This window comes from Phycodurus eques, chromosome 6 (genome assembly GCF_024500275.1).
Source record: "Phycodurus eques isolate BA_2022a chromosome 6, UOR_Pequ_1.1, whole genome shotgun sequence".
In the NCBI taxonomy this organism is placed as follows: domain Eukaryota; kingdom Metazoa; phylum Chordata; class Actinopteri; order Syngnathiformes; family Syngnathidae; genus Phycodurus; species Phycodurus eques.
Window position 1 is genome coordinate 9,390,195 of NC_084530.1, and position 27,170 is coordinate 9,417,364.

Consider the following 27,170-nt stretch of genomic DNA (forward strand, 5'->3'; position numbering starts at 1 on the left):
CTATGGTTTTGATGTAATTCATTACAACAATAAAAGTCATACCGAGGGTGGAATACACTCAGTGTAAGTATTATTGAATCTTGATCAGACAGCAGGGAAATGTACTGGTTACAACAGCAAATGATAAAATACAATGCAGTATCGTGAAAAGAACAAGCATTTTCAAAATAAACCAGATGTGATAAAAAGGTTTACAAACACCATTTTCAAAACATCAGCAACTTTGTGCAAGGTGTACTCCACCTTGTGTTTTTAGTGTACAGAAAAGTACTGCACATGCAGTAAGTGTCATTTTAACTTGGTCGAATTTGCATGCTTCATTTCCGGAGCAGCAGTTGGCACCATTGAAGGATCATTATGTAGCTACAGCAGCAGCAATATCAAAGATGAAGCCAGAAGAGCACGGAAGTCGAAGAGCTGATTTGAAGCTGGTTGTCAAGGCCATGGGGATATATTTAACAACTACCTACAGCGGCAGAAATGAGTATTTAACACGTCACCATTTTTCTCACTAAATATATTTCCAAAGATGCTATTGACATGAAAATTTCACCAGATGTCAGGAACAACCCAAGTACTCATACAAAGAAAGTAGAACAAATAAGCTCAGCAATTAAAAGTTGTGTGAAATGACACAGGAAAACGTATTTAAAACATGAAGAAAGGGAGGTGCAAAAAGGCACGGAAAGCCAAGACAACACCTAAAATCTATTAATAATCAAACAGCAATCCAGCCCCTTGTCAGTGCACATGAATATACGCTGGTTCAGTCCTAATTGATGGCCTACAAAAAGGTCTCATTATTGCCAAGGTGTGAGTCAAGACATCTCATGATGGGTAAGAGGAGAGAGCTGACCATCGCAAACTAATTGTTGCAAAACATAATGATGACATTGGTTGCAGGTGCATATCTAAGCTTCTGAATGTTCAAGTGAGCATGGTTGGGGCTATAATAAGTGGAAAGCCAATCATACCACCATAAATTTGCCTTGAATCAGATGCTCCCTGCAAGATTTCTGACGGGTGACTACAAAGAATAATCAGAAGAGTTGTCAAAGAGTCAAGGACCACCTGTGGAGCGCTTAAAAAAGACCTGGAATTAGCAGGTACGGTTGTCACAAGGAAAACAGTGAGTAATGTACTCCACCGCCATGGCCTGTAAGCACTCTCACCACGCAAGACCCCATTGCTGAAAAACATGTCAAAACTCGTTTAACGTTTGCTGAGCAACATTTGAACAAGCCAGTTAAATACTGGGAGAAAATAAGATGGTCGGATGAGAGCAAAATTGAACTCTTTGGATGCCATAATGCACACCATGTGAGGATGAGAAATGGCACAGCAGATTAGCCCTAAAAACACCATACCAGCAGCAAAGTTCGGGGGTGGGAACATGATGGTGTGGGGCTGCTTCTCAGAGAATGGTACTGGTAAACATCACATTATTGAAGGAAGGACGAACGAGCAAATCTACCGAGACATACTTTACAAAAATCTGGTGTCATCTACGAGGATGATGAAAATGAAACGAGTGTGGTCAATTCAGCAGGATAATGATCCTAAACATACTGCCAAGGAAACTCTCAATTGGTTTCAAAGAAATAATTAAGCTGATACAATGGCCCAGCCAATCACGTGACTTGAATCCTTTCGAAAAGGTATGGAAGGAACTGAAACTCAAGGTCCATAAAAGCCCACTGAACTTTCAAGATTTGAAGACTGTGTGGAGGAATGGGCCAAAATCACACCAGCGCAAATGCATGCGACTAGTTTCTCCATACAGGAGGCATCTCGAAGCTGTCATTGCAAACAAAGGCTTTTGTACGAAGTGTTAAATAAATACCAGTTGGCGTGTTCAATACATTTTCCCTGTGTCATTTCACATTATTACAACTTAATTTCTTATCTTATTTATTCTCATTTCATGTATTTGGTAAAATCATTAGCTTTTACTTTCCATCACGTTACTCAAGGATTTTCAGTAAAAAAAATAAAATAAAATAAAGAGATACAAATTAAGTTGCCTGAGTTGGGCCAAAACACATTTTGAGTAGTTCAATACAGTATGTGTATCGTCAAATTTAGGGGCGGGATAATAAAAAGATAGAACTTTTAAATTTGGATATACGCTCTTAATGTAAGCCGAGGTATCGGATCGGCAGACACTTAAAATCAAAGTCTCGGACTCTGGTGCAAAAAAATTGTGATCGGGACATCCCTACTTTATGTGGTTTCACAGTCTTAAGGAGAAAAGAAATCATAACTATAAGTGTGGCCCGGAGAAAAATAGAAACATTTTTGACACCCATGATTTAAATATATCCACCCTTTCTACTGTAACAAGTGCAACGCAGATCGTGCAGGCGCTATCAACGCCTTTCGTCGCAGTATGGTTGCTGTCGCTCGCCGTCAAAGATGGCCGACCTGTTGCGCATGCGTACCGCTGATCGTGCAGGCCATAGATGTGAATACGTATGAATAAGTAGCTACGGCACGCCCCTTTTAAGCAGTGTGCGCACGGCGACACTAAACTAGGAGGGTCGTCTGCGCATTCCGTGTGGACGGCAAGAGAACCAAAAGACCAGTGATGCCGGGTACATTGTGAGGCATACGGTTACATAGAACGCCGCACAAAAAAAAAACATTCTACCCTGTACAATTGCGACGACAGAACTGGGAGTAACGTTTCATAGCAAAAAAGAGTTTTGTGCTACTGCTTTTTGTTTTGTATTGACAGCACAGGCTTCAACATTGACAAAAAGGTAAACCTTGTAAAAATGTTTCAGAACTGAGTACGTTATGAATTAATTTCAATGTCTATGCAAAGCCTTTGATGGGAATTCTGACCTCTCCGACATGGCCGCCACTTCGGCACGTCGGTGAGCCAGGCTGCTACAAGCTCACTGACTGAGGTACTCGTCATATTTATGGGGCAGGCGTGGCAGAAACGTTATTAGAAAGAACACGAGTTGGATTCCTAAAGCTGCCTTGACACTGGTAATGTTTGACTCTATTTTGAAAACGACGTCCTATAGCAACAAAATAGAAATTTAATGTGCGTAAGAACGCAAATAGTGCCATCATTTCCCACTTTAACTAAGGCTGGCGGTGTGACCCAGACGAAGCTAAACTACTTAGGACTATATGATTGTTACACCTTTTCCATGTTACTTACAAAGATATTAGAAATAACATCACTCTTTTTCTTCGAATTTAAAGAGCCGCGACACCAAATGGATGACAGCCATAGAAGATTCCTGCAGGCAATGATGCGCAGGGGCATTGTTGACGAACCAACTGCACAGCAACTCCATCAGCATTGTTGCAGTATCCAGAACAGTGAGTCAGTATACAAATGAACATTGTTTACACATGGTTGCACAGGTGGCTTTTCCATACATTACTCTTGATTTAAAAAAAAATACAAAGATAACGGGCGCATTAGCAGTTATTTTATCGTCGTCATTTTCCAATTTACTAAATATGTTTTTAATAGGGAAAGCCCTATCCGATCACGTGATAAAAATAGGGTTCAATCACGTGATTTTAAGATGATCGAGATTGGGTGAAAAAGAGGTTTTACTTATTTTCTGACATTTTAATGTCACAGAGTTACAAAATAATCCAAAGGTACAAAGATCTTGCTATTGACAGGCTAGCTAGAATTAGCATTAGATCACAGGTGGGATTGACCTTCAAATAACTAATATTTACACACAAAGTCCGTAGTCACACATACAGACAGGTAATATAACAATACTTACGTATATTGTTCCTAATCTGTGAAAAACGAGTTGAATTGTTCTATCACGACATAATTATTATTTGTTTGATACTGAAAACGTGTAGCTCCATGCATGCATCGCACCACACTGCCCCTTAGAGGCCAAGGCGCGCAAAGCAGTAACAGCATATAGTCATTTCCCCCCTGACTGACCTGAAATCAGACTGTTTTAGGTCAATTAGGATTACCAAAATTCTTTATATTTGCTAAATATATATTGTATTTTATCCCTACTTTTTAATATTATTATTTTACTTGAAACTCATTTACATTTGGATTGTTCTTTTAAAAGTTGAGTTTTGGTAGTTACATGTATCGGATCTAGGCTCTCAATTGGCAGACACTTAAAATCAAAGACTCAGACTCGGGTGCAAAAAAATGTGATCGGGAGGAGCTCCGAGTAGAGCCGCTGCTCCTCCATATTGAGAGGAGCCAGATGAGGTGGCTGGGGCATCTGATTCGGATGCCTCCAGGACGCCTCCCTGGTGAGATGTTCCATGCACATCCCACCGGGAGGATCAGTGTGTCCCTGTGAAAAATCATACCATAGGAATGTAATTTAGTCGTGAAATATAGAAAACGAATAATTTGGAGATGAATAATTGTATTGTTTTGTTTCTTTTCCAGCCGTTCATGCCCCAGACCAATTTGAGGACTATATTGATACCATCAACTCTAATCTGGAGCCCATATTCATGCAGATTAGAAAAGGAATGTGTGAAGACAGCGGTCTGCAACACTATGCTTTGGTGAGTGATGTTAATCACAGCATCATTGGTACATGGTCTCTTCCAGGCCACAAAGTGCAGTGGAACCTGGATGATTGAGCACAATCCATTACAGGCCACTGTTCGACCATTTTGAAACATATTTTCCGATAAGAAATATTGAAATAATCACTTTCTAGCTCAAAGTGTTAATATGATAGTACAGCGTGAGGGGCAGCCGTGGCAAACGAAGCTCGCTGAATTCTACGATCTTGAGCGTGTTCAGCTCCAGGTTGTGTCGGCCGCACTAAAGTTCTAGCCGCTCCACTTCCTGTCGATACGCAGACTTGTCACAGTCTTAAAAATCTCTCAAAACTGGACTTCCAATCGAAATGGAATATTACTAATAAAGGAGGACAAATGCTGGAGATCAACCTGAAGCTGCTTGGATGAGAGCCGAAACTTCCTCTAAGACAACCAGAACAGTCCAGTTGCAATCGATTCAATGCCTTGAGAATGAAATTACCTGGATGAATGAGAATATTCATAGGCTGAACATTAAAGATTAGTTTAAAACCTCTGATCTGGAAAAAATACCAGTTTACCAGTTTTTGTCAGGCTGCTAATTTTAAGGCAAATACACCAACCACTCTGACTCATACTGTAAACCAGTAGGGTTGGGCATCGAGAATTGGGAACTGACTGGAACGTTCCGGTTCTCCCAGAATTGTTCAAATTTTTGTTGTTGTTTGTAAATTTGTTCCCAGTTTCGATGCCGAGTCTGCTGACCCCGAAGATGATGTGGCGAATACCAATGAAGAAGAGGCAAAAACCAACAGAGCGTTTTTGCGCTTATTTTAGTCTTCAAACCAACGTACGAGTCGATGACAGAAAAAAAGCTTAACATTGAGCTAAAACTTCACCGTAGCAACTTTACATCACAATGAATTGGGACAAAATTCACATAATGTTGTCTCACAGTATCACAAACACTAACCTTGTGCTTCATCAGTGGGTAAGGAAATTAATCGTTTTATAGCATTTGGCTCCATCCATAATAAATAAATCACTGGTGCTGTGTGAAGTTACTTTTCGTTGCCAAAATGCTGAGTTCCGGTGCATACCTTTCAAAATAAAATGCTACAAGCTTAAAACACAAAGTCAAGTTAAAACCTACATATACTGTAAACCATTTGACGTGATAAAAAGTGCCAAATAACGATTTTAACAATGCTATATTTAACTTTTAACTGAAACATTAATTAATATTAAGTCAATGGGGGTAATTCCACAGACATTGCCTTTTAGTTCATAGGTTTGATATTGATACTGGTTATAAAGAACCCCAAGTCAAATGTTCATTTTAGTCAAGGCTGTGGGCTGCTAAGAAAATGGATGTTCATAATTAGGGCACCCTTTGTTTAAACCATGCAAACGTTTTGGACCCAGCCTATGGAAGTATATCTGTGTATCATCGGAGTTTAAATTCAAATTTCTAGCACAGAATTTCTTTAGCATCGAATTTCTATCACTGAATTGTTTTCAGCATCGAAATTCCTAACTGATTTTTTTCAACATCTAAAAAAAAAAAATGGCACAGATATACTTCCTTACTCCACTTTAAAAAAAGAAGAGAGCGGTTCATAATTCAGCAGTAGTTGTATGTTAATTTCTGTCTGGATGAAAATGTTGTTCCAGTAGGTAAGATGATCTCTCAGCGTTGTTATTAATGACTTTGATATGACTGCTGTCCAGGTTAACATGATTGAAACGGATGTCACCAGAATGACGTCTGACTACGCTGATCATGAACTGGAGGTTTTCCGGAAAATAGTGCGTTCAGTTATGTACACTTAACTTTTTTGGGACACTTTCCGACAATACGTTTTACAAATTCTCAACAAAGTGACATAAAAATTGGTGAACCCACTGTGAGCGTTTTGTGATAGTTGTGCACTCTTTATGTTAAGATGGACCTGGTCATGGATTCGGACACTGGCAGGGCCTACTCCACTGAAATTCTCAATTCCGCCATCACCCTGCCCCAAAAAACAAAGAAGACAGAGACAGAACAGCTGCTCAATCGATTTGTGCGTGACAATTGGCTCACTGAGGTAAGAAAAACAACTTTGGAGTTATTGCTCGTTGCAGGGTGTTTTTAAGATAACAGAATAAGGTATCATATTTGCAGTTATCTTTGTACAGGCTTACATGGCAGACATTTTGTTTCAGCTCATATTTTGGATCTCAGATTTTGCAGGTGTACCTAATGTTCTGGCAGTTATTTTTTTGTAGATTATGCTTTTGCAGACCACACAAAACATTTTAGTACATCCAAGCATCTGTTTATTTTCTTTAGTGCTTATCCTCATTCGGGTCAAGGGTGTGCTGGAACCTATTCCAGCTGACTGGGTGATCGGAGGGGTACACCCTGGTCATCAGGTGATCACAGGACACGTATAGACAAACAAACATTCCCACTCACATTCATATCTACAATTTGGAGCAGAGGCAGGTAATTAATATACCAAAGGAGCCATGTGACCCGGGTTGGGCTTCGAGAATTGATTGGAACCGGGACTAACATTCTGATTCTCCAAGAATTGTTCACATTTGGAAAAAATGTGCTTCCTACTTTCGATGCCTGGTCTGCGGACCACCAACGAAGAAGAACCAACAGCAAGTGTGTATGTGTGCAACAGTGTACGGCGGCGATTGAAAGTGTGGCTGAACAGGCACAACATTTTTTGGCAAAGGGCTTTTTCATTCATGTTTGTAATGGATTTGTGTTAATCGTAAACCATGTCAAATTAAAATATATATATATATTTTTTTGTAATTCTTCATTCTCTGCAGAAAGAGGGCGAATACTGCTTATCCACCAGATGTATCATCGAGATGGAGCAATACATTCGCACTATGTATCAAGACCAGGTCAAAGTGTGCCGCATCTGTCGCAACATTGCCTTCCAGGTCCACCCTTCCCAAAAAACATTTCACCAAGGAACCCTTAATACCAGTTGGATCTAAGTCTTTAAGACAGACATTGATGCTTTTGCGTTAAACCAACAAGTGAACAAATCCTTTCATTTTTCAGAGCCAAATGTGTGAGAATCCAACATGTGGCATAAAAATGCACAACCCATGCATGGCCAGATTCTTCCGAGGAACGACTGAGCCTCGCTGCCCCGCTTGTAAAGACTTTTGGCCGCATGAGATCCCTGGTATGTGTTCTTTTTGTACTCAGACTACACACAACATGCACGCTTGTCTCTTGTTGGAAACTGTGGTGCTTTGGCTTACGAGTTTAGTTCGTTCCGTGACCACGCTCCAAACGCAAACACTCGTATCGCAAATCTTTTCCCGATAAAATGAATGGAACTGGCATTAATCCGTTCTAGCCCCACAAAAAGAAGAAAAACAAACAAGAAAAATCGAATGTTTTCTGACAGTTTGATCTATAAAACAACAAAAACAAAACTGAGAAAGGGCTTTTGATAAAAAAATCAGTTTATTTACAGATATACAGTACAACTAAGAAATGTGCTGTGAGCAACTCTAATTCATTGCATGGCTCGAGTTGAACGTCAGTGGCATTTATTTTTATGTGGCTTTCCTCGTTCACTCCATGAACTGCATCTTCTTTTCTCAGGGTTGCGATACACACTTTCTGCTACCTACTGCAACTTACAGTATGCTCTGTTTATGCCATACATATACAGTGAAGTGGCGATAGGGATCGGGCCCGACAGCAAATAGTGAAAATCCACGAATAATTGATGCTCATTATGCGAATAAGCACAGGCTCGGGGGGAAAAAATCCCATGAATAAGTGGGGCTTTCTGCGAATAACGGAGCATAACTTCCCAAACAATTCCACGAATAGGCAACTCCCCAAATGCTGAGCCGTGAATATGCAGTGATCCACTGTACATACTCTGTTCGCGTGTCAGGTGCCTAAACTTGTCCGACTTACGACGGGGTGGCATTTTCTCTCCTTCACCATCTCCTTGCTCCATCTCTCTCCAGCGTGATAATGAGATTCTCCCCTCATCTTTATGTTCAACTCAAAAGCTGTTACGACCTGAAATCCAAAGCAAATCCATCTAATAGCGTCTGTTCATCATGGCAATTATGTAGAAGCTTGAATTCCAGACAAGCTGGGCGAGATCCTCTTCCACACCTACCTGATGAACAAATATTGACAATTATATTTGTCGGTGGCAGTAAACGGTCTGTGTCAGTTAACGAATATACCTTCCACAACAGTGAATTATCCATCCATCCATTTTCTGTACCGCTTATCCTCGCTAGGGTCGCGTGTGTGCTGGACCCTATCCCAACAATTTTCGGGACCGCCAGTCAATCACACGGCACATAGAAACAAACAGCCATTTACACTCACATTCACACCTACGCGCAATTTAGAGTCTTCAATCAACCTACCACGGTTGTTTTTGGGGATGTGGGAGGAGACGGGTGTACCCGGAGAAAACCCACGCAGGCACGGGGGGAACATGCAAACTCCACACAGGCAAGGCCGGGAAATAAAACCCCGGTCCTCAGAACTGTGAGGCAGATGTGCTAACCACGACAGTGAATTAGTTCAATCAAATGTAGAAAATTAAACAATTTGTACATCATGATTTCATGCCTGTGAATATTCTCATTCATCCAGGTAATTTTATCTTCACGCATTGAATTAATTGCAACTGGACTGTTCCAGTTGTCTTCGATGTTTCACCTCTCATCCGAACAGTTTCATTACTTCATGTGCAAAAGGCTAGATGAGACAGAGCTAGAACTGTGTCGTATCTAGCCTGTGTACAGCTTGTTGTGTCTAGCCCGTGTGCATTAACTGATGAAGCAGATGAGTCAAAACATCCTCTACGAAATCCAGAGCGGTCCAAGTTGCAATCTGTTCAATGCCCTGAGAATTGTGATTTCATGCTTCAATGCCCATTGACATTGTGCCCCTTTTGGTGTGTGCACCATGGCCACCAAGGAGGCAATATAGTGCAAACCCAACTTACCTACTGTTGTTGATCATTGTTCTCTGTAATATCATTTCATCAAGCCTTTTCTAACATTCCATACTACAAAATAAGTAAAGTATGTATTATTACTGCTGATATCGGATCCGAGCCCAAATTCAAAGCTGCAATATCTGTATCGGATCGGATGGGAAAAAGTTGGATCGGAACATCCCTACTTGTGACTATCGTTGTAGTGTCTGTCCACGTGTTGCTGCACCGTTTGTGTTCAAATATCCGCTGCCTAAAGGGTTAGAACTACTGCAACACAAGATGCTGGTTTTGTTAGCCAGTCTATGGTGTTTTGCATTGTGTGTTAGCATTAAGCCAGCAGACCTTTTATAAGTTACGTGATTTGGGTAAATACAGAATGTGTAATTCTCATTGTGTTTAAACTTCAAATGGGAAATGACAAACAGTTAAAAGCAAGCCGTTTGAAGATTGATTCACTGCTTCTTATTGTCTATTGCTTGTTGTGAAGTTTACATCATGCATATACAGTGGAGTGGAGTGGGATAGGGACCGGGGCTGACTGGTAACTCACATATTTACTTCCAACTCGAGATAAAAAATCCACCGAGCAACAGCTCATATCTCGAAAAGCTCATAAGTCGGTTTAATCGTAAAGTGGATGTACCGCTGTATTTTCTTTTCTTCTTAAATCTCAATGTTCTGTCAATTCCAGAAATCGAGGAACGTCAGTAAGAATCCAGCAAATGAAGACCTCGGGATCACGTGTTTGTAAACAAAGTTGTATATATTTGAATAAATCTTATAACACAATTGTTACTCAACCTTAAACATTTTACTGATATGACTACAACTTGGAAGGTATGGGACATGTGCCCCCCCCGTCCCCTGTGTGTGATGGCTCTTCAAAAAGGTAAGCAGAGGTGCATTGTGTTTTGTTGGATGTATAGATTACTGTTAGCTAACAGCGCTAAATTCTGGCTTGTACTTGATTGCTCAGTGAAGTTGGTGGTGGGGTATTTTTGCTCGGCAATATGGCCATCCACCACATAAACGCTGACGTCTATGAAGAGCTCCCTCCATGAGTGAAAATGTATATGGACGCTCGCATATTTGTTTTCCCAGTCTGGGTGCTGATCCTGCTCTTTTAATTAGTGAATAAAATGTAAGACGCAAGACAGAGTTACAACATTGCTGCTTGATCATCAGTATTTGTACTTGACTTGTTTAACCAAGTATCTGTACAGTACTTCTGTGAGGGAGTACTTTTGCCGTAACGCCATCTTTGCCAATTAACTGTTCCTGTGATTATTTTTTTTCTCTTGTCCAGATCTTAGTAGCAACCAGTGTTGCCACAGTTACCTGGAAAATGTCACTGTTACTTTACTAATTTATTGATCTTAAAAGTAACTGACTTTACTGATTTAGTTCAAAAGTATATTGGGCGTACACACACACCATTGCTCCCACCATCGTAATTTTGATGCGAAGAGCGAGAAAAGGTGACAAGATAACGCAACTGTTTAACTAGCAAAGCTGTGGGTGAGGGACGGCGGGAGAAGCACTTACTTAAGTAACGTCAGCCATGCAGCGTGTTACACCAGCTCATAGTCTGGACTACAGACGAACTTGAAAGTTCTCACTTTGAATTGTAAATATTATTTAAGATGAGTATTGTAAGTCCTTCAGTGACAACGTCCTTTCGCGTTCCGGTGTAAATAATTAGCCCACAAGGCATTGCTTGTTTGACACGACAGTAAAACTGTATTCTTAATCTGTAAATTAAAAAGTAAAACCAATCAAATACGCTTTTTACTATGGAAAATAAAAATTGTGTGGGTAAAGTGAACTCGTGCATTACTTTACACTTAAATGCTAATGTACCGTCACTGTGCATTGTAGAGTAAACAATCCCGTCCCAATCACATTTTGTGTGTGTGAGGCATTGAAGACCTGAGAGTAACTTTTGCTGGTTTGAAAAACCTGGTAAAAGTAACGCGTTACTTTGCTGGATACTCAAAATGACGGCGTCACTGTTCGCGACATTATCTATTAATTCATCTTTCCAAGAAGTAGGCCGACTGTACCGTCAACTGAATAGTCTTGCAATGTGGTCCCTTGCCCACGTGATGGCGCGCTCGGTTAAATTTGTTGGCGTCTGTGAGCTCTTACTAAGCTACACACGAAACAACCTATGTTAATTGTATCTTTTTGATGACATATTCTCTGACCACATCCGTTTCGATATTCCTTTACCTTTATATGAATGCTTCCCGCACTGCGATTTACACTGAAAACGTTCCACCTATAAATGTATTGCTAAAACTGTAAAGATTAACTATCAGTACACGTCAATCAACAAATTGTACAAGTTGGCAGTAAAGTATATTTTTATGCCATTGTAGCAACAAAGCAGACGCTCATGTCAAAGAAAATAACACTCTTTTCATTTATACCTGCGGAATTATATTAATTGTATGCAGGAATAAATCAGATCAATAAAAATGGTATTGCATTTTAAGATTTAGGTATTAATAACATTCTGTTTAACTTTAAAAAAGGATTGTTTTACTCCATTTTACATGAAAAAAATATTTCATGGTACGTATCCCCCCCCCCCCCCAAAAAAAATAAATATATATATATATATATCACAATAATTCATATTCAAAATATTATATGAAAGGAAGTATTTTTAAAGTTGATTTGTGGGTCTAACAAAAGTGTTATCCTGGATCTTGCATAAAACCTCAACCACGTAGCCTTCTCCTTATGGTAAACTCACACTACTGGTACCCCTTCTATCATAGCATGGTTTTGTCTAAAACACTGTAAAGGTTTGAATAAACACTTACTCATGGCAATTTTGCTTCATTTCATCTACTCTATTTCAGTCCTTACTCTCTGATAGTAGATGATGTAACGAACATTACCCAACATTAATATTGGTATCCCCCCCCCCCCCCCCCACCAATATGTATGTGATGATCTCGTGTCAACCGTAATAATGATAATTAGATTTTTTTTTATGTTTAACTTTTTTATATTCTGTGGCTGCTATCCACTCACTGATATAAAATGTTTGAGTTAAATGCTTATAGAATACTCTTTTTATAAAACTGAAGTGAGCAAGCTGTTTTAGATTTAAAACAGTAGTGTTGCAGTGTCTAAAATAAGTTTATTAGGTATTCAGTTTGACTAACCATTAATTAATTTTTTTTGGCAATGCCTTTGGTATAGCATAAGAGCAGTCAGATGGTTTTACATGAAATATGAAAATATATAAAGTTGTATGAATAAAATGTTCAATTTTATAAACTATACAAAAACTTACAAAATGTTTCAATATTATTTTACATACATACCTGTGAGTCCAAATAATTATTGAAAACTCAAAAAAATGATACACGTCAATACATTTCATTTCACAGTGTCTGTTCTGCAGATTAATTGATTGTCATTTCAATAAAAAAAAAAAATCCCTCTCATCTAGGACTGTCAGTCTCTCACACTGTGACGATGACACCTCTGTGCAACAAATAGATGCTCCACTTTGGTGTCAAGAAAATGTCAAAGTAATAAATGTAGCCTCAACTGATGGTTTGGGAGAGGACGGAGGGTTGTGCAAGGGGGCTTCAGATTTTTGGACGGCTGCTTTCCTCCAGGCCTAATGAATTCATAAAGCCAAGCGTAGCCAACGAGGGAAATGGCACGGGCCCTTTCCCCCACGAAAAGGTTGAGCTAAATCTACAGCTGAGCCTGTTCTGTCCGCTCGCTTTTTCTCAAAGCTCTCTTTAACAAACTTGTCTCACACATACGAAGAGCCTTTTTCTCTGTTTTGTAGACAAACATCTTCATATGCTTCAGCTCCCCCTTGCAGTCTCCCAATGAGCTCCAGATCACTGTGCAGCACGAAACATTTTCAGTGTGCTGTCTCTGGCGGTATGTCACTGATATCAAAATGTTTGAAGATTTGCAGGTCACTGAGGTCACTTGATATCTGTTCCTAGGTTAAATGCAAGTATGATATGGGTGCTCCCAGATTACTAGCCTTTGACCCTCTGTCCAACTTGAAAGGAGCTTTCTTTTAAATTACCACCACGAAGTTAATAATACACATGATTTCCAGAAACCTCAGTGGAAAAGATTGAAGAAACTGCTGAGTCACAATTAAGAAAAAGGGAAAATGCTCAGAGACATTGTCAGTTAAGTGAAAGGATAAAGAAGTGCAAATGAATGTATGTATTTTTTTAATAACGATGATTTCCAACCGGGGTGCTATGGCACACGTGCCATTAGAGATAATCAGGGGTGCTCTGGGAATTACCTAATTTCATCTGATTTGTCTGGAATTTTTTAATTACAAATATATCTTTGTTCATCTATCGATGCTAGTGGCGTATTGTGACAGGCAGCATAGTTAAATGTTTTTCCATTAGATGGCAGAAAGTACAATTAACCTGTATAGCTACCTGTTGCCATTTATACAGCAGAATAGGTCATGATGTCCTGCGAGTATCAGATTTGTGTTCAATTAAGCAGGTCCAGATTTGCACTGAGTAAGTCCATTTCTGAGTAAACTGAAACGATTATTTCAGTGTTCATACTCCTTATGACATTTTTCTTTTGTAGTGTGCTGTGAGATTTTTGTCATGTAAAATGGGTGCCATGGCTCAATAAAGGCTGGGAAACACTATTTTTTTTAATATCCGCCTGAGGGTACTTACAGTGTATTCTTGACACATTTACAGTATGCGCAAGGATACAAGATAATTGTTTTTCCCTTACCATTGGGGATATTCTGGGGAACCTTTAGAAAAATACTTCAATTCAGATTCCAACTTGTCCTAAAAAAAAAAAACACAGTTTAGACCATGCACATACAGGTCAGAGTTTACAGCGGTCCCGACTTATGACAGTTCAAGTTTCGGAGGAGAGCGTATCCTCAAGCCCGACGCACACTGTGCAATGCCGCCGAACCAGACTTGGACCTGACCATCGCAAAAAAAAAATAATACAAAAATAGAAAAGACAGTTGGCGACTTCCCTCATGTAACTAGTTGCCGAACCCTGCACACTGCGCAGAAGTTCAGTCGGGTTTGGCTACATCACTCGATGTGCTTTCAGGCCCTGCTGTTTGTGAGGATTAGGAACTCAACACAGCTGCGAATTGAAAAAAAACTGGCGGTGAACGCCCCCCAAAATATTAATGTAGGCAAATATAAACACTTTAAACAGTAAATACTGTATACCACAAACCTTGATATCAAAACACTTTGTTTTTAAATTCATTGTACATTACCCTAAAATAAATAGTTTATAGATCATTTGATTTATACACTGACAACCTGGAGTAAACCTATTTTAGAACAGTCGAGATGTATCACTTCAACCTATTTCCTTGACACCAATTATTACTTTCCCATTAGACAGGGCTTTGGTGGCATTCATCTTAGGGTATTATATAAAGAGCACCAAAATTTCAGCCAATAAATGATGGAGGGTCAGTTCCAAAGAAAAAAAACGCAAATAGGTGAATTCTTGAATAGTTAACCATAAATGAGGGATCACTGTAAGCAAAAGGCACATTCATTTACCATGGTACGTACTTACTGGTTTTCATTCCATTTCATGGTGTTATGGAAATGTACGTCATTAATTTCTCTGTAATCATTTTGAAAGCAGGTTGACATTAACTTGTGCTGTTTTACAAATTCCACTTATGCTGTATGTGTTGTCCTGCAAGATTCGTCCCGAAAGCTGTCAACCACACAAACTTTGCTTTTTACTTGACCTGTTTATCACCCCGATAAACAGAAATCAGTTTGTCGCAAACATCTCGTGTTCATATACTATAAAAACCCTGCTCTGATGAATCCTTTTTTTTTGTACACTTTGGCAGACTGCTCGCACTCGGCCAGACCTGTGCCTCATTGAAGCTTCAACAAAGTAACCCAAAGACGGATTGTTTTCCAGACTATTCTTTTTGACCTTACTGAAAATTCCAATTGTTTAATTAGTTATTTGTTATGGCCAAGAAATACTTTTCATCCTAATATTTACTGTAATTATGACATTTCATATACAGCACGATAATAATACATCATTCTGTTCTGTTACTGCCGTATTTATGCTTTTTCATTCGATTGTTTATGAAATATTTACCCCGTCCCTGTGAGAAAATCCGTAATGAAGTTTTAGCATGCATCCAAAATGTTCTATTTTTGGGGGTTCTGATTTTTCATATTATCATTGGAAGAAAAAATGGAATTAGGTATGTTTGGGTGCTAATGTCACTGATGGTGCACTGATATACTCGCCTGACTTTGGTGCAGGAAGTGTGGGTTAATTTCCCACTCAGTGATGAAGTGAATGTGAGTGTGAACGGTTGTCTGTCTCTGTATATGCCCTCCCTGTGATTTCCTGGCGACCAGTCCAGGATGTAGTCTGCCTTTCGCCCGAGGTCAGCTGGGATAGGCTCCAGCTCCCCGTGACCCTGAACTGATTAAGTGGTATAGAAAATGGATCTGGGGGTACCGCAGTTTTCCTGGTATGTGAGTGCTTTTTGCCCCACCATTTTTTTCTCGTATCCAAACACATTTCAATAATAACTTGAAAAGAAAAATGAACTTTGAACTATCTGTTTTTGAATGACTAAATAGAAAAATGTTTCCTTTATCTTAGCGGCATAGACTCTGCATCAATTCATTCAAGTTTTTTTTTTTTTTGGTTGAATAATGTTTGAATGTTATCCATAAAATAGTTCTAGTTTCGTCTCGTGTCTTAGTTCCTGTGTGTTTTTATGACATGAGCCATGATGATATGTGCTATTTGGTTATCATGAACTAAATGACTGCTTTTGTCATTTGTCATTGACTTCCAGTTATGGGAATGTGTTTACTTTTATATTAACTGGCACAAACTCTGAGGCCTTTTACAGCTAAATCTGTAAATGCTGCTAATATGATTTTATTAAAGACTATCAATCAATCTCTGACTTTCCATTAGATGATTCTCAAGGCTGAGTTCACATTCAGCTTCCAGAAGCTGCCGCAAGCCGGGTGACATGCGCAGTCCGGTCACAAAACATCACCACGGCAACCATCTTTCACAGCAAGTCCCCGGCAGCATCAGTAGCGTGCGATCACCTCCACTTGGCCACAGAGCAGAGACATCCGCAGTAAGTTAATTCTCTTTTCCAGACTGCAGCAGCTTGTGTTTAGAGGCTGAGAAATACAGTAGATGCTGAAATAACACAGCCCTGCTGTTACAATCTCAGTGTAAAGAAATATTTTTTCATTTGATCGTCATTGATTAGTCAGACATCATCGCTTACCTTGTCGGTGACAGTCACTGGACCTTTATTGGTAGTGGGTGTCTTCTTTTCAATGTTGGCCGCATTAGATAGTAATCCCACAACATCCATTAGAGGAGGTGCATCCGTCTCATCATACAGAACGAAACGAAAACAATAAAAAAATGTTGTTGTTTTTTGTTAGTTCTACATGTCGTGTGGATTTGTTGTTGCATTGATGCTCTTTGTCTGACTGCACCTCCTTTGTTAATGTAGCTTCAATGCAGCAAGTTCACATTTGCACAGGCACGCAACCTGAACTTGAGAAGCACACACAACTCGGTATTCACACAATGGATGGGCTTTTGAAAACATTTCCTTCATTGATTATGGGGCAAATGCAATCAATCAATCTGTTATGTTTTTGAACTGTAGTTTCTGTGCCTCTGATGTATTGCGCTCGATCATGATGTCCAAAGGAATTTCCATAACATGGATGTACAGTGTTTCTCTCCTTTATCGCAGTCATCGTTGGTGCCACTGTTATATCGCACATTTTTTTTTTAGGAAACATATCTGCCTCTTGTAGGAATCTGCAATCTATAGTGATTGTTGTTGAGTGATTGTTTTTTAATGAGATTTTACAATGTGCTTTAATACTGCATGTTGAAATGTGTTTAAAACGTGTGATAAGTGTGTAAAAAAACATATCCCCCGTAATGAAAGAGGGTTGACCGTATTTCAACTTAGGTTACGCCATGTTCTTAAGATAAAAAAACTGAATCAACAGTGCCTCTGTTGGTTGCAGTCTAGTAGCGTACTGCATGTTGCCTCAATTGCTTCAAGAAATGATTAATCAACCATCAATTCAACACTGACAATAGAATATTTTCTAAATTAATCGATAAATCGATTAATTGTGATGATGAATCCCTAATTCATACTAACATTGATGTCTATGTACTATTACAACTGTCATATAGATAAGTCATACATACAGGGATGTACAATGTCTTCAAATGAAATTTAATATTATTTACAGCTCTTCCATTTGGCTGATTTGTTTTCAGATGTGTGACCATTTAGTGTTTCTTAGAGGCTCCCAGTTCATTTGGTAACCACAGATGCTCATCAGGATGATTCATCGCCCTCACACGTTCCTCCAGCACCCACCCACACACTGAGAACATTGGATATTCTTGAGTAATGGCCTTCCTTAGAGAGCTGCTGCTTACTGTCTGTGATTGGATTCTGTGTCCAAAGATGCATTTGATGGACAAACGTATTGAGACACAATCCACAGATTTATTTGCCTGTCCCTTTCCGACAAAACTTACCAAAGCGGGACATTGACGTGTCTAAAGTGCACGTTCACACCGCCATTACGGCTTGTTTCAAACACAAAGGGCAGTGTGAGTCTTGGGTGTTTCACACGTTGGTCACGGTTTGCACTGTTTTGCCTCTGTTACGATTTCAGGTCAACATCAATCAATCCCTCCGTACTATCTGACAGCTGCCAATTTATATTCATTTTTATGTTGCCACAAGTGCATCTGACATCTCTTATTGTCATAATGTGTATAAGAAAAAGGGCTTATTGGAATCGGTCAGGTTGTGTATCGTCAGTGAGTCAGCACAGCAGGGGGGCAGTGGCTTCTTCATCGTTACGCTGCGTGAATGACCGAGGAATGACTCATTACCGCTTCCTGCCACATTTGGATGCTCACTTGTTTGAAGTGAGAGAGAAGACATGGGATCAATGAGAACCATAGTAAACAGTAAAAACCAGTGATTTGAATGAAACTGGCAGATGAATCATAACATTTTTTAAATTCAAAACCAATGACCCCATTGACAGGAATAAGCCAGCTTTTCACACATCACAATTCATATACAGTTCTGCACTATGTCTCCACATTATTATGCAGTATTGCAGACTTATGTGTGATTACTAGTACAATATAATTTGCTTTCTTGTTGGGGTGTGATTGTGTCAGCCAATTATCTCCACTGAAAACATCTCATTTGGTTCTTGGTGAGCTTGAAATTGTCTAGATGAGTACCTTTAATCAATTTCATGTTAACAGATGCACGTTGTTTGGTAATTGTACAAAAACAATAATATAATTACGGTAGATGTATTATTGGGCAAGCAAGCCAATTTCACTTTAGTTTCCATTAGTAATGGCAGAGGTAGTCTCCATTCATGTGTATTAAAAAAAAAAAAAAAAAAAAAAAAAAAAAAACATTGCAAGAAAACGTTCCAAATTCATTACATGTTAATTACTGAGCTTGCTAAGCAGTTTTAAATCAGAATCGTTTTCTTTTCTGCCTATATGCTAAGATAACTACGTTCTTCTAGCCGTCCATCGTTTCTAAAATTGAAGAATCCATGAAATCTCCTTAAAGCATACTGTATGGCTAAAAGAACAGGCTATAATATATTTTCTTTTCATTTTAATTCATCTTGTGTGAATACAATTTTACAGCATATCGCTAAAGGATTGGCATTGAAACAAATAAGATTTAAATCATTACGTTTCTGTTTTAGTGTACACCAACCAATTATAAATTAATAAAGTAACTCCAGAATAACATAAGCATGTCAAATTCAAACCCTGCCTCGTGACAGTCAATGGTAAGGTTGGGAAAAGTATGGCCCAGGGTCATCGCTCAGTTCTTTATTCTGGCCCAACGAATATTTATATAATCGAGTCCTGTTATATTTGTTGCATTCATTTAGCCATTTGCCTCCTAAAAAATAATTTGTTAAAATATTTATTTCATTAGTTTTTTTTTATTTATCATTTTAAATAACTGGTTCATTTTTATCACAAATAATATAATAAAAATATAAGTATAATAAAAACAATTACATACACATTTAAAAAAAATGTTGTGTTACATAATTGGTTAATTGGTTTGTTTAAAATGATAAAATAAAAAAACAGGTAAATAATTTTATCTATAGAGTAAACATGCACATTGTGTGTACCTTGCGCATCTGTAGCTTGAGCACAAACGTTTGCCCACCCTTGGTCCACGAAATCTACGGTATTGCAATAGTTACAGCAAATAAAAACTGATCAAGCTTTGCTCTCTCCATGTTTACTTTGTAGTAAATGAATTTCTTGCGCCCATCTCTAGCATCTCTATGGTGTTTGTCGTTCTCATCAAGACCCTCTCGCTCTAACTCATAGTAAGTCTAAGTTGCCTGTCCCGCCCGCAGCAGTGCAGTCATGGTGAAGCTGGGCACGAGTCTGTCTGATAAAATGGAGAAGCAGATGACCGCTGCAGATGATGGCTTTGATAACATCCCCCTCATCACACCCCTGGAGGTCAGCCAGCTGCAGCGGTCTTTTGCAGACAAGGTAAATACGGCCTATTACGGTTGCTTTTCTCTGCTGATATTGTTGCACAATGACCACAACATGCTGCCCGTAGCAACACTGCAGTTGGAGTGAGCAGATTACATCTTGCTGCCATCTTCCCTCTAATCTGAGCAGGTTTTTTAAAGACATGGTTGACTCACATTTATTCTTCAATTACAACTTGTCTACCTAGTAGGAAGGCACTAAGATTCATTGCACATTTCTTTTCGATTCAGGTTATTGTGAAGACGTCCACTCATTACCAGTTGCAGAAGAAGAAGTTGTTTATGCCCAGCATTGAGAAGCTAAACATCAACTTGTACAAAGATGTCTCTGACAGAGCCAAGGTACTCTAGTTCCGATACCCCCCCCCCACCCAAAAAAAAAAGAAACAAGCAATACATACTGTACAAAGTATGAGGCAAATGTTAATTAAATTTACTGTGTTGTCCAAAAACTGAATGCCCCAAAATGGTTGCACTTGAATTTTTTTGTTTTGTTTTGTTTTTGTTTTTGAGTCACCTGATGCATGTCTAATTTACAACGAGCTTGTGGTTAGCACTTCTGCCTCACAGTTCTGAGGTTCATGGTTCCAATCTCAGCTCCAGCAATCCAATGTGGAGTTTGGATGTTCTCTTCATGCTTGTGTGGGTGTTAAGTCCGGGCTCGAGATGTACTATAATTTCAATAATAGTTGACATCCATTTTCTATACCTCTAATTATCAGTCAGTTGCAGGACAATGAATGAAGTGAGTGGGAATTGATGAATTCCAAGCTTCATGAAAATCAGCTATATGAATTACTCCACTACTAATCATCTAACTCGTATGACCAACACCAGAGGTTGCATGACATCAGATTTTTTTAAGTCGACACTAGTCGCTGATGTCATTGATCTTTTTCTTTTCTTTCCACTGATGAAAAAAAGTCAGATGAGAGAAGTCTATGCTTTTCAATTATCTACCTTTGCTGACAACGGCTCATGCACAGAATAGCAAATACATCAACAACTCAACTGTTTTACATAAAACATATTTTACATAAAATCGACATATGCTGGGTGAAGGCTCGCCCGCTGTTGCATGTTAGGTATTTCCAGACAGAGTAAAAAAAAAAAAGCCTCCTACTTGGTATGCTTGTCGTTGGACAGCCAGGTAAAATTTGCACATTTGGGCCGAATTGGGAAACCTGTTCTGTATGGTGGGAATTTGTGTTTGCAAATAATCATGAATTTTCTTCAGAAATAGAAGACAATTTAAATCAAATAATTTAACTGAGTACACTCATCTGTTGCATCAAGTGGCTCTGCCTCCTCCTGAAACGTGATAAATGACTAGTCGACTTCAAACTCTAAACGTCATTGTGGAGTCGTAAAGTCCATGAATCAACTAGTTGATTAGTCCAGTGTTTCCAATCCTTTATTGAGTCAAGGCACCCATTTTACATTAGAAAAATCTCATGGCACACCACCAAAGAAAGTTGTCACAAAATGTACGACTACTAAAGTAATGATGATCTTGTTTCAATTTATGTGTGTGTGTTTATGTTTTTGTTTTCTGTGCAAAATGGCTCCAAGTGATTCTTTGATTATTTTGGGTTACCCCCGATGCTAGACCTTATTAAGAACCTTTAGAATGGTGCAAAAGATTATAATTGTCCAATAAGATTGGGGCATTCATAATTTTCAAAATAATTTCTATATTTAATATCCCTAACATAACTTTGTACAGTCTTTTGCCACTTGGGCCTTTTCCAGCTAAAAGATTATTCTTACCATTCGCCAAATAAAAATGCAGTAAACATTTCTTACCATTCGCCAAATAAAAATGCAGTAAACGTTGCCCAAGGGCTGAATAATTGTAGCTATTTTAGCTATAAATGCTGCATGCATGTGTTCATGAGAGTGTGTCTGTGTGTGTTCTTCAGATCACAGGTCTAATCCTCATCATGTTGGCCTTCCTAACCAGCCTCTTCCTCCTGCTCATGTACAAAGCCATGTGGTACAACCGTCTTACCTGCCCAGAGGGTTTCATCCTTCAGGTACACAACACACAACCCCAAACACAAGGGAGTAGCTTATTAAGTCGTCCAGTCCAAAGTGTGCTTTATAGCAGTAGAACACAGAATGTGGCTCGTCATCCGGCACTTTGTTTCCCGGCACACCCTCACATCCGTCACTTGAGTAGAATATTCTCAACACTGGAGCAGGAAAGTCATTATTATAATGACACCTCGGGGGCATCGTGTAGCAAGGCAGCGCCGCCACGCATGTTAGTTAAAGAACCTCTCTCGCAGGAGAAAATGAGAGACGGGGTAGAGGGAGGGACGGCGCTTGGCTTCTGGTCAGGCAGCGGCTGGGATGCCCGCCTGTGAATCGGAGGGGTCTTTAATTAGGACTGAGCGTGACTAAACTGTGATTAAAGGCTTAGCAGGGAAGGAGGACTGGGGAACCTTTGAAGTTTTTTGCCGGATACAGTTGCTTTTAGCATTTTTTTTCACCGCTAATGCGTCGCTGGAGATATGGAAAAACGAGTGTGGGTGTTGTTATTGTTCAATTTATCCTATTTTATTGAAATGCAAGCATTGCAATCCAATTACAATACGGTAATAACTTGGGTAGTTAAGAATTACAAGAAAATCTCGTCTGTGGTCTGCTCACCTGGTTTGACAAATGAAATTGAATTCCATGTATAATTTCTTTTTGACAAATGAGTGAGTGTCTCAAAATCTAATTTGTACACTTGTATTTAGGCTTCACACGATCAGGAGTTTTGGGGCCGATCACCGATCAGCGAGTTTAAAAAACGATCACCGATCCCATCACATGATGGAGGAATGTGTCTATTTAAATGACCTGTTCATTTACTGTATATACTTGTGTGCATAATTGCTCAAAAACCTATATTTACAATAAATAATGTATCTTTGTTCCACCATTTATGCCAGTGAGGCATAGTGACAGACAGAACAAATTAATGTTTTTCTATTAGATGGCAGGAAGTAAATACAGTAATTAATATATCCATTTTTTGTGACATTTTTGTTTGTTGGTGTGCCGTGAGCTTCTTTCAATTGTAAAATATGTTCCTTGGCTCCATAAAGGTTGGAAATCACTGCTATAGTCAGATCGTGTATTTTAATCAGTCAGGTCCAACCAACATTACAATATGACGGAAATAATGGGTGCTAACTTAACTAATTAAATCACCCCCACCGAAACGTTAGAGCATGATTCGACAGAACGGCAGCATGTTTACGTACAACCGTTCGTGCTAGCACTAGCTTGCTAGGCTACAGAACGTTTTTGTTGCCTGCTTGCGAGGCGTATCGTATTAAAAGTACGGGAACATACCTCAAGCAAGCCTTAAACAAACGTCCTCTCCTGAGCACTGGTGACCACCAACACGTTTTCCCCCATTTTGTTCTTACAAACACACGGCGCGATCCATTATTGTTGTCGTTGCCATGGTAACGAGTGTATCCATTATTGTTGTCGTTGCCATGGTAACGAGTGTATCCGGTCGCGACACGATGAAGCCCAGTGATTGGGAAAAAAACGGGATGCTGTGGGATCGGAATACAAGATTTTATTGCAGTAGTCTGACATAATGCAATCGTGAAAGAGCAAATTTGTCTTGTACTGTGATCCGGGCCTTACATGTTTGTTGTCTGTCCCACACCGCTGACATGTTTTTATTTTTTATTTTTTTAATAACTTTATTGGCCGTCAGGAATTTACAGGACTACGCCAAGAGACACGCGACAAGGCTAAAAATAAACTAGCTTTTGGATTCAAATATACTGTGCATGATGGCGACGCGGAGTAAATGTCTTTTGCGGAGCCGATCAATGACCTCATTGATCGTATCGGCGAATTATGACATTAAAGCCGATCAGCATAAAATGGTAATTATCGGCCGATACCGATAAGGCCGATAAAATCGGTGTCAAGTCTACTTGTATTTGCAGTAACATTTTAAGAGGCACACACACCTTCAAGTAAATTTGAAGCTTTTTCCCAAATTTGTTTCAACACTCTCTGGCCTATACCCTATCCCTCCATATAATTTTGTGAAAATCACTTCAAAAGCTTTTGCTTAGTGCTGCCAAATAACTAACTTCCCAAATATCCAACAGACCTGCTTCACTTTATAATCAAGCCTAGTTGCTTGCTAATACAGTGGCGCTTTGAAGGCCAAACGCAATCCATTCCAGGATGCTGGTTGAATGCCAACTTGTTTGGATTTTGGAGGAAAACAATGGAAATAGTAATGAACTACAACAGGGTCAAACTGTTTTAATCAAAAACGTGTATGAAGAGTACAGGAAAGTAACAATTTGAACTGTAACCACTATCGTTATCAACATGAGGACGTCAAAAGACTAATGATGAATGTACAACACTTACTTTTGAACATTCTTACTAACTTCTTACAAGTGTAAAAAGAAGTAAGCCACTGTAAAAAGGAAAACCAAAGATAAGGTTCTCGCATGTCAAGGCCCCGGATGTGACCACATGTGTCGGACTACTCTTTCTGTGTGAACAGCAAAGGCATTGCTCTCCAGCCGCTCTGGAGCCGTTCTCCAGCGAGCAGCAGAATCCCGCAGACATCCCAGGCAGCGCTAACTCTGGGCTGTATGCAGCCCTCAGCCGCATCAACCAGGTCAAGAGGACAGCGCCTGAGATGCCATCGCCGTGGTTGCCGGTCATCAGAGTTCTGAAGGAGACTGACACCGCTAAACATGACAGCCAGCGAGTCAAAGGTGAACTGAGGGGAGATGAGTGAATGTTAGTGTGCTTCTTTTCCTCACTGGGCAGTCAGTGGTGCTTCAGTAATCAAATTGTGTGTGTGTGTGCAGGCGCGTTTGCGCATATTAGAGGTTGCGGTCAGAGGCAAGAATGTTATTAAAATGTTTGAAAATGTCACTTGCAGTTTTACTGAGCTGTGACTAAACTAATTCTAAGTGTGTTTTCCCTTATGCACTGTACACCACACTATGCATACATATTTGTGGTGTATGTTCTCATGGTGGAAGATGACATTTTAATGAGAAGTGCTTGTTGTCAACATTTGCTGTTGCGGGACAATTTTGAAATTGTGCTATCATTATGAAAGTTGTTTTCTTAAATAAGACATGTTTGCGTGTCGAAACTGATTATGTCATGTCCCATACAAGAATAAAAGTCGTTTTATTAATAGTATGTAAGTAAATGTACATGCAATGGCATAAAGTAATGTTTCATTGTGATTTTGGAAATATGAATGCATCTGCTGTAGCTACTAGAATTACACATTTACATTTTGTAGATTGCGGTTGGTCATAATCTTTATTGAAATGTGCAACATGTTTGCTATTCCAGCAAATATATCTTATGTTACTGTACAACTAATTGTAGATTCATTTTGAATGTGTCTGTGTCATTGCCTTTGCTCCTTTCCCAGCTCCTGTTTATTTAAAATGGTTATGTTTTTGAATGTGTGTGGAGTGTGAGATTATAGCGCATCTTGTCCTTACATCACATCCATCTGCCCAAATGACACTGCATGGAGACAAATAAAAAGGTTAATTTCTTTCATTCACAAGTGTCTTTCCTTTTTCAGTGTTCCTCTGAAATAGACATGACAAGCTCGCGGCCCACGGGCCAATTCCGGCCCGCGCAGCAATTTTGTCCGGCCTGAAGTCTGCATGACATTGGCATCAGCCAAACACGTGCACGTAACTCCATGAGCAGCGTCTTATTTGTATGAACTATACAGTACACAGTGTTGGATGTGCGGGGATGTTTAGAGTAAATCTAACGAGTGCGGGGATGTTTGAGAGTAAATCTAACGATGCGCTTTCTCTCAGTGTGATCCGGAAAATAAGATGGCTCGAGCGCACGCCGCCATTGTTTGCTGTTTAAAGCTAGCTATCTTAGTTAGAGCGCGCCCCAACCGTCGTAGTTACAAACTCGAAATCATGATGATTGCAATTTTCAGCTGAGTGCTGGCGGTCATATGCTAAATTACTTTGGATATTGACTATTTTTTGGTGGTGTAGGTGTGGTGGCTTTCAAGGGTCTGTGAAACGTCCTCATCCGGCTCAGAAGTTATATAGTACTATTACAAATACATTATGTAGGCAAAGTATTTTGGTGAAACTATCAATGACTGTCTTAAGCATCAGCCACTGCCGACATCCTCATGAGCTTGTGCCGTAGCTCTTTCCTAATCTTCCTGGCGTCCCCATACTGTATAATCAACTGTACAAATAATAGATTAGTACAGCATATAGTACATCAATACCGTAGTTACGCATGATTCGTTGAAACAGTAGTTACTCAAAATACATGCTACAGAGTCGAACACGTAAACAACATTAACGCAAAAGATGACAATTGGTAATTTGATAAGATGAAATCAAATACTGTTAAAAGAAAAAAAACATTTTAATCCTTAAACCACACCTCTCAGATGAAAAGAGTATCAAGTGGATATAATAAAACCAAATAGCAGCCATGTCGAACTCCCAGCCCGGGGGGCCACATCCGGCCCTCCACATCATTTCTGTGGCTGGCGAAAGCAAATCATTTGCGTCAACTTCCATGACTCTTGATAAAATCTGTACCCCACTTTCACATTGTAATATGTAATAAATAATGCTGAGATATTGCAAGCACTTTTTGGGTACCAAACCCCATTTTAAAGTAATTTGAACAAACTGTTATCCTTGAACTCTGATTTGAAAACTACAGTATCCATCCATCCTTTCTCAATGCCGCTTGTCCTGTGCAGGTCGCGGGGTGTTGGAGCCTATCCCAGCTGACTTCAGGCGAAAGGCGGACTACACCCTGAACTGGCACAAGGTGTCTCATTTTGAGTTACATAAATTGCTTAGTTGCAGAGATTATGCAACAAAATAAGTGGAGTCATTTTTGTGCAGGGCAGTTTCATTACTTTTTGTTGTCTGTTTCTTTTAGGCGGCACGGTGGACGACTGGTTAGTACATCTGCCTCACAGTTCTCAGGA

At 39.5% G+C, this 27,170-nt stretch overlaps 2 protein-coding genes across 4 annotated transcripts; both read left to right on the forward strand.

Moving 5' to 3' along the window:
• The first annotated feature begins 2,524 nt into the window (after nucleotides 1–2,524).
• Nucleotides 2,525–16,200, forward strand: nsmce1 (NSE1 homolog, SMC5-SMC6 complex component). 3 transcript variants are annotated; one of them, XM_061678580.1, is made up of 8 exons: nucleotides 2,525–2,762; nucleotides 3,220–3,339; nucleotides 4,412–4,533; nucleotides 6,247–6,324; nucleotides 6,462–6,605; nucleotides 7,348–7,464; nucleotides 7,589–7,715; nucleotides 10,210–16,200. In XM_061678580.1, the coding sequence occupies exons 2-8, from the start codon at nucleotides 3,234–3,236 to the stop codon at nucleotides 10,227–10,229; spliced, it is 714 nt and encodes a 237-aa protein (XP_061534564.1). In that variant the 5' UTR covers nucleotides 2,525–2,762; nucleotides 3,220–3,233; the 3' UTR covers nucleotides 10,230–16,200. The 3 variants fall into 3 exon arrangements, with proteins under 3 accessions (XP_061534564.1, XP_061534563.1, XP_061534565.1); XM_061678579.1 differs by lacking the exon at nucleotides 2,525–2,762 and adding an exon at nucleotides 2,780–2,997; XM_061678581.1 differs by lacking the exon at nucleotides 2,525–2,762 and adding an exon at nucleotides 5,259–5,365 and having other exon boundaries at nucleotides 3,253–3,343.
• A 35-nt stretch (nucleotides 16,201–16,235) lies between these two features.
• Nucleotides 16,236–25,708, forward strand: caly (calcyon neuron-specific vesicular protein). The gene is made up of 5 exons (XM_061679836.1): nucleotides 16,236–16,674; nucleotides 20,018–20,159; nucleotides 20,396–20,506; nucleotides 22,087–22,200; nucleotides 24,708–25,708. Exons 2-5 carry the CDS (start codon nucleotides 20,028–20,030, stop codon nucleotides 24,945–24,947), a joined length of 597 nt encoding a protein of 198 aa, XP_061535820.1. The 5' UTR covers nucleotides 16,236–16,674; nucleotides 20,018–20,027; the 3' UTR covers nucleotides 24,948–25,708.
• The last annotated feature ends 1,462 nt before the right edge of the window (nucleotides 25,709–27,170 follow it).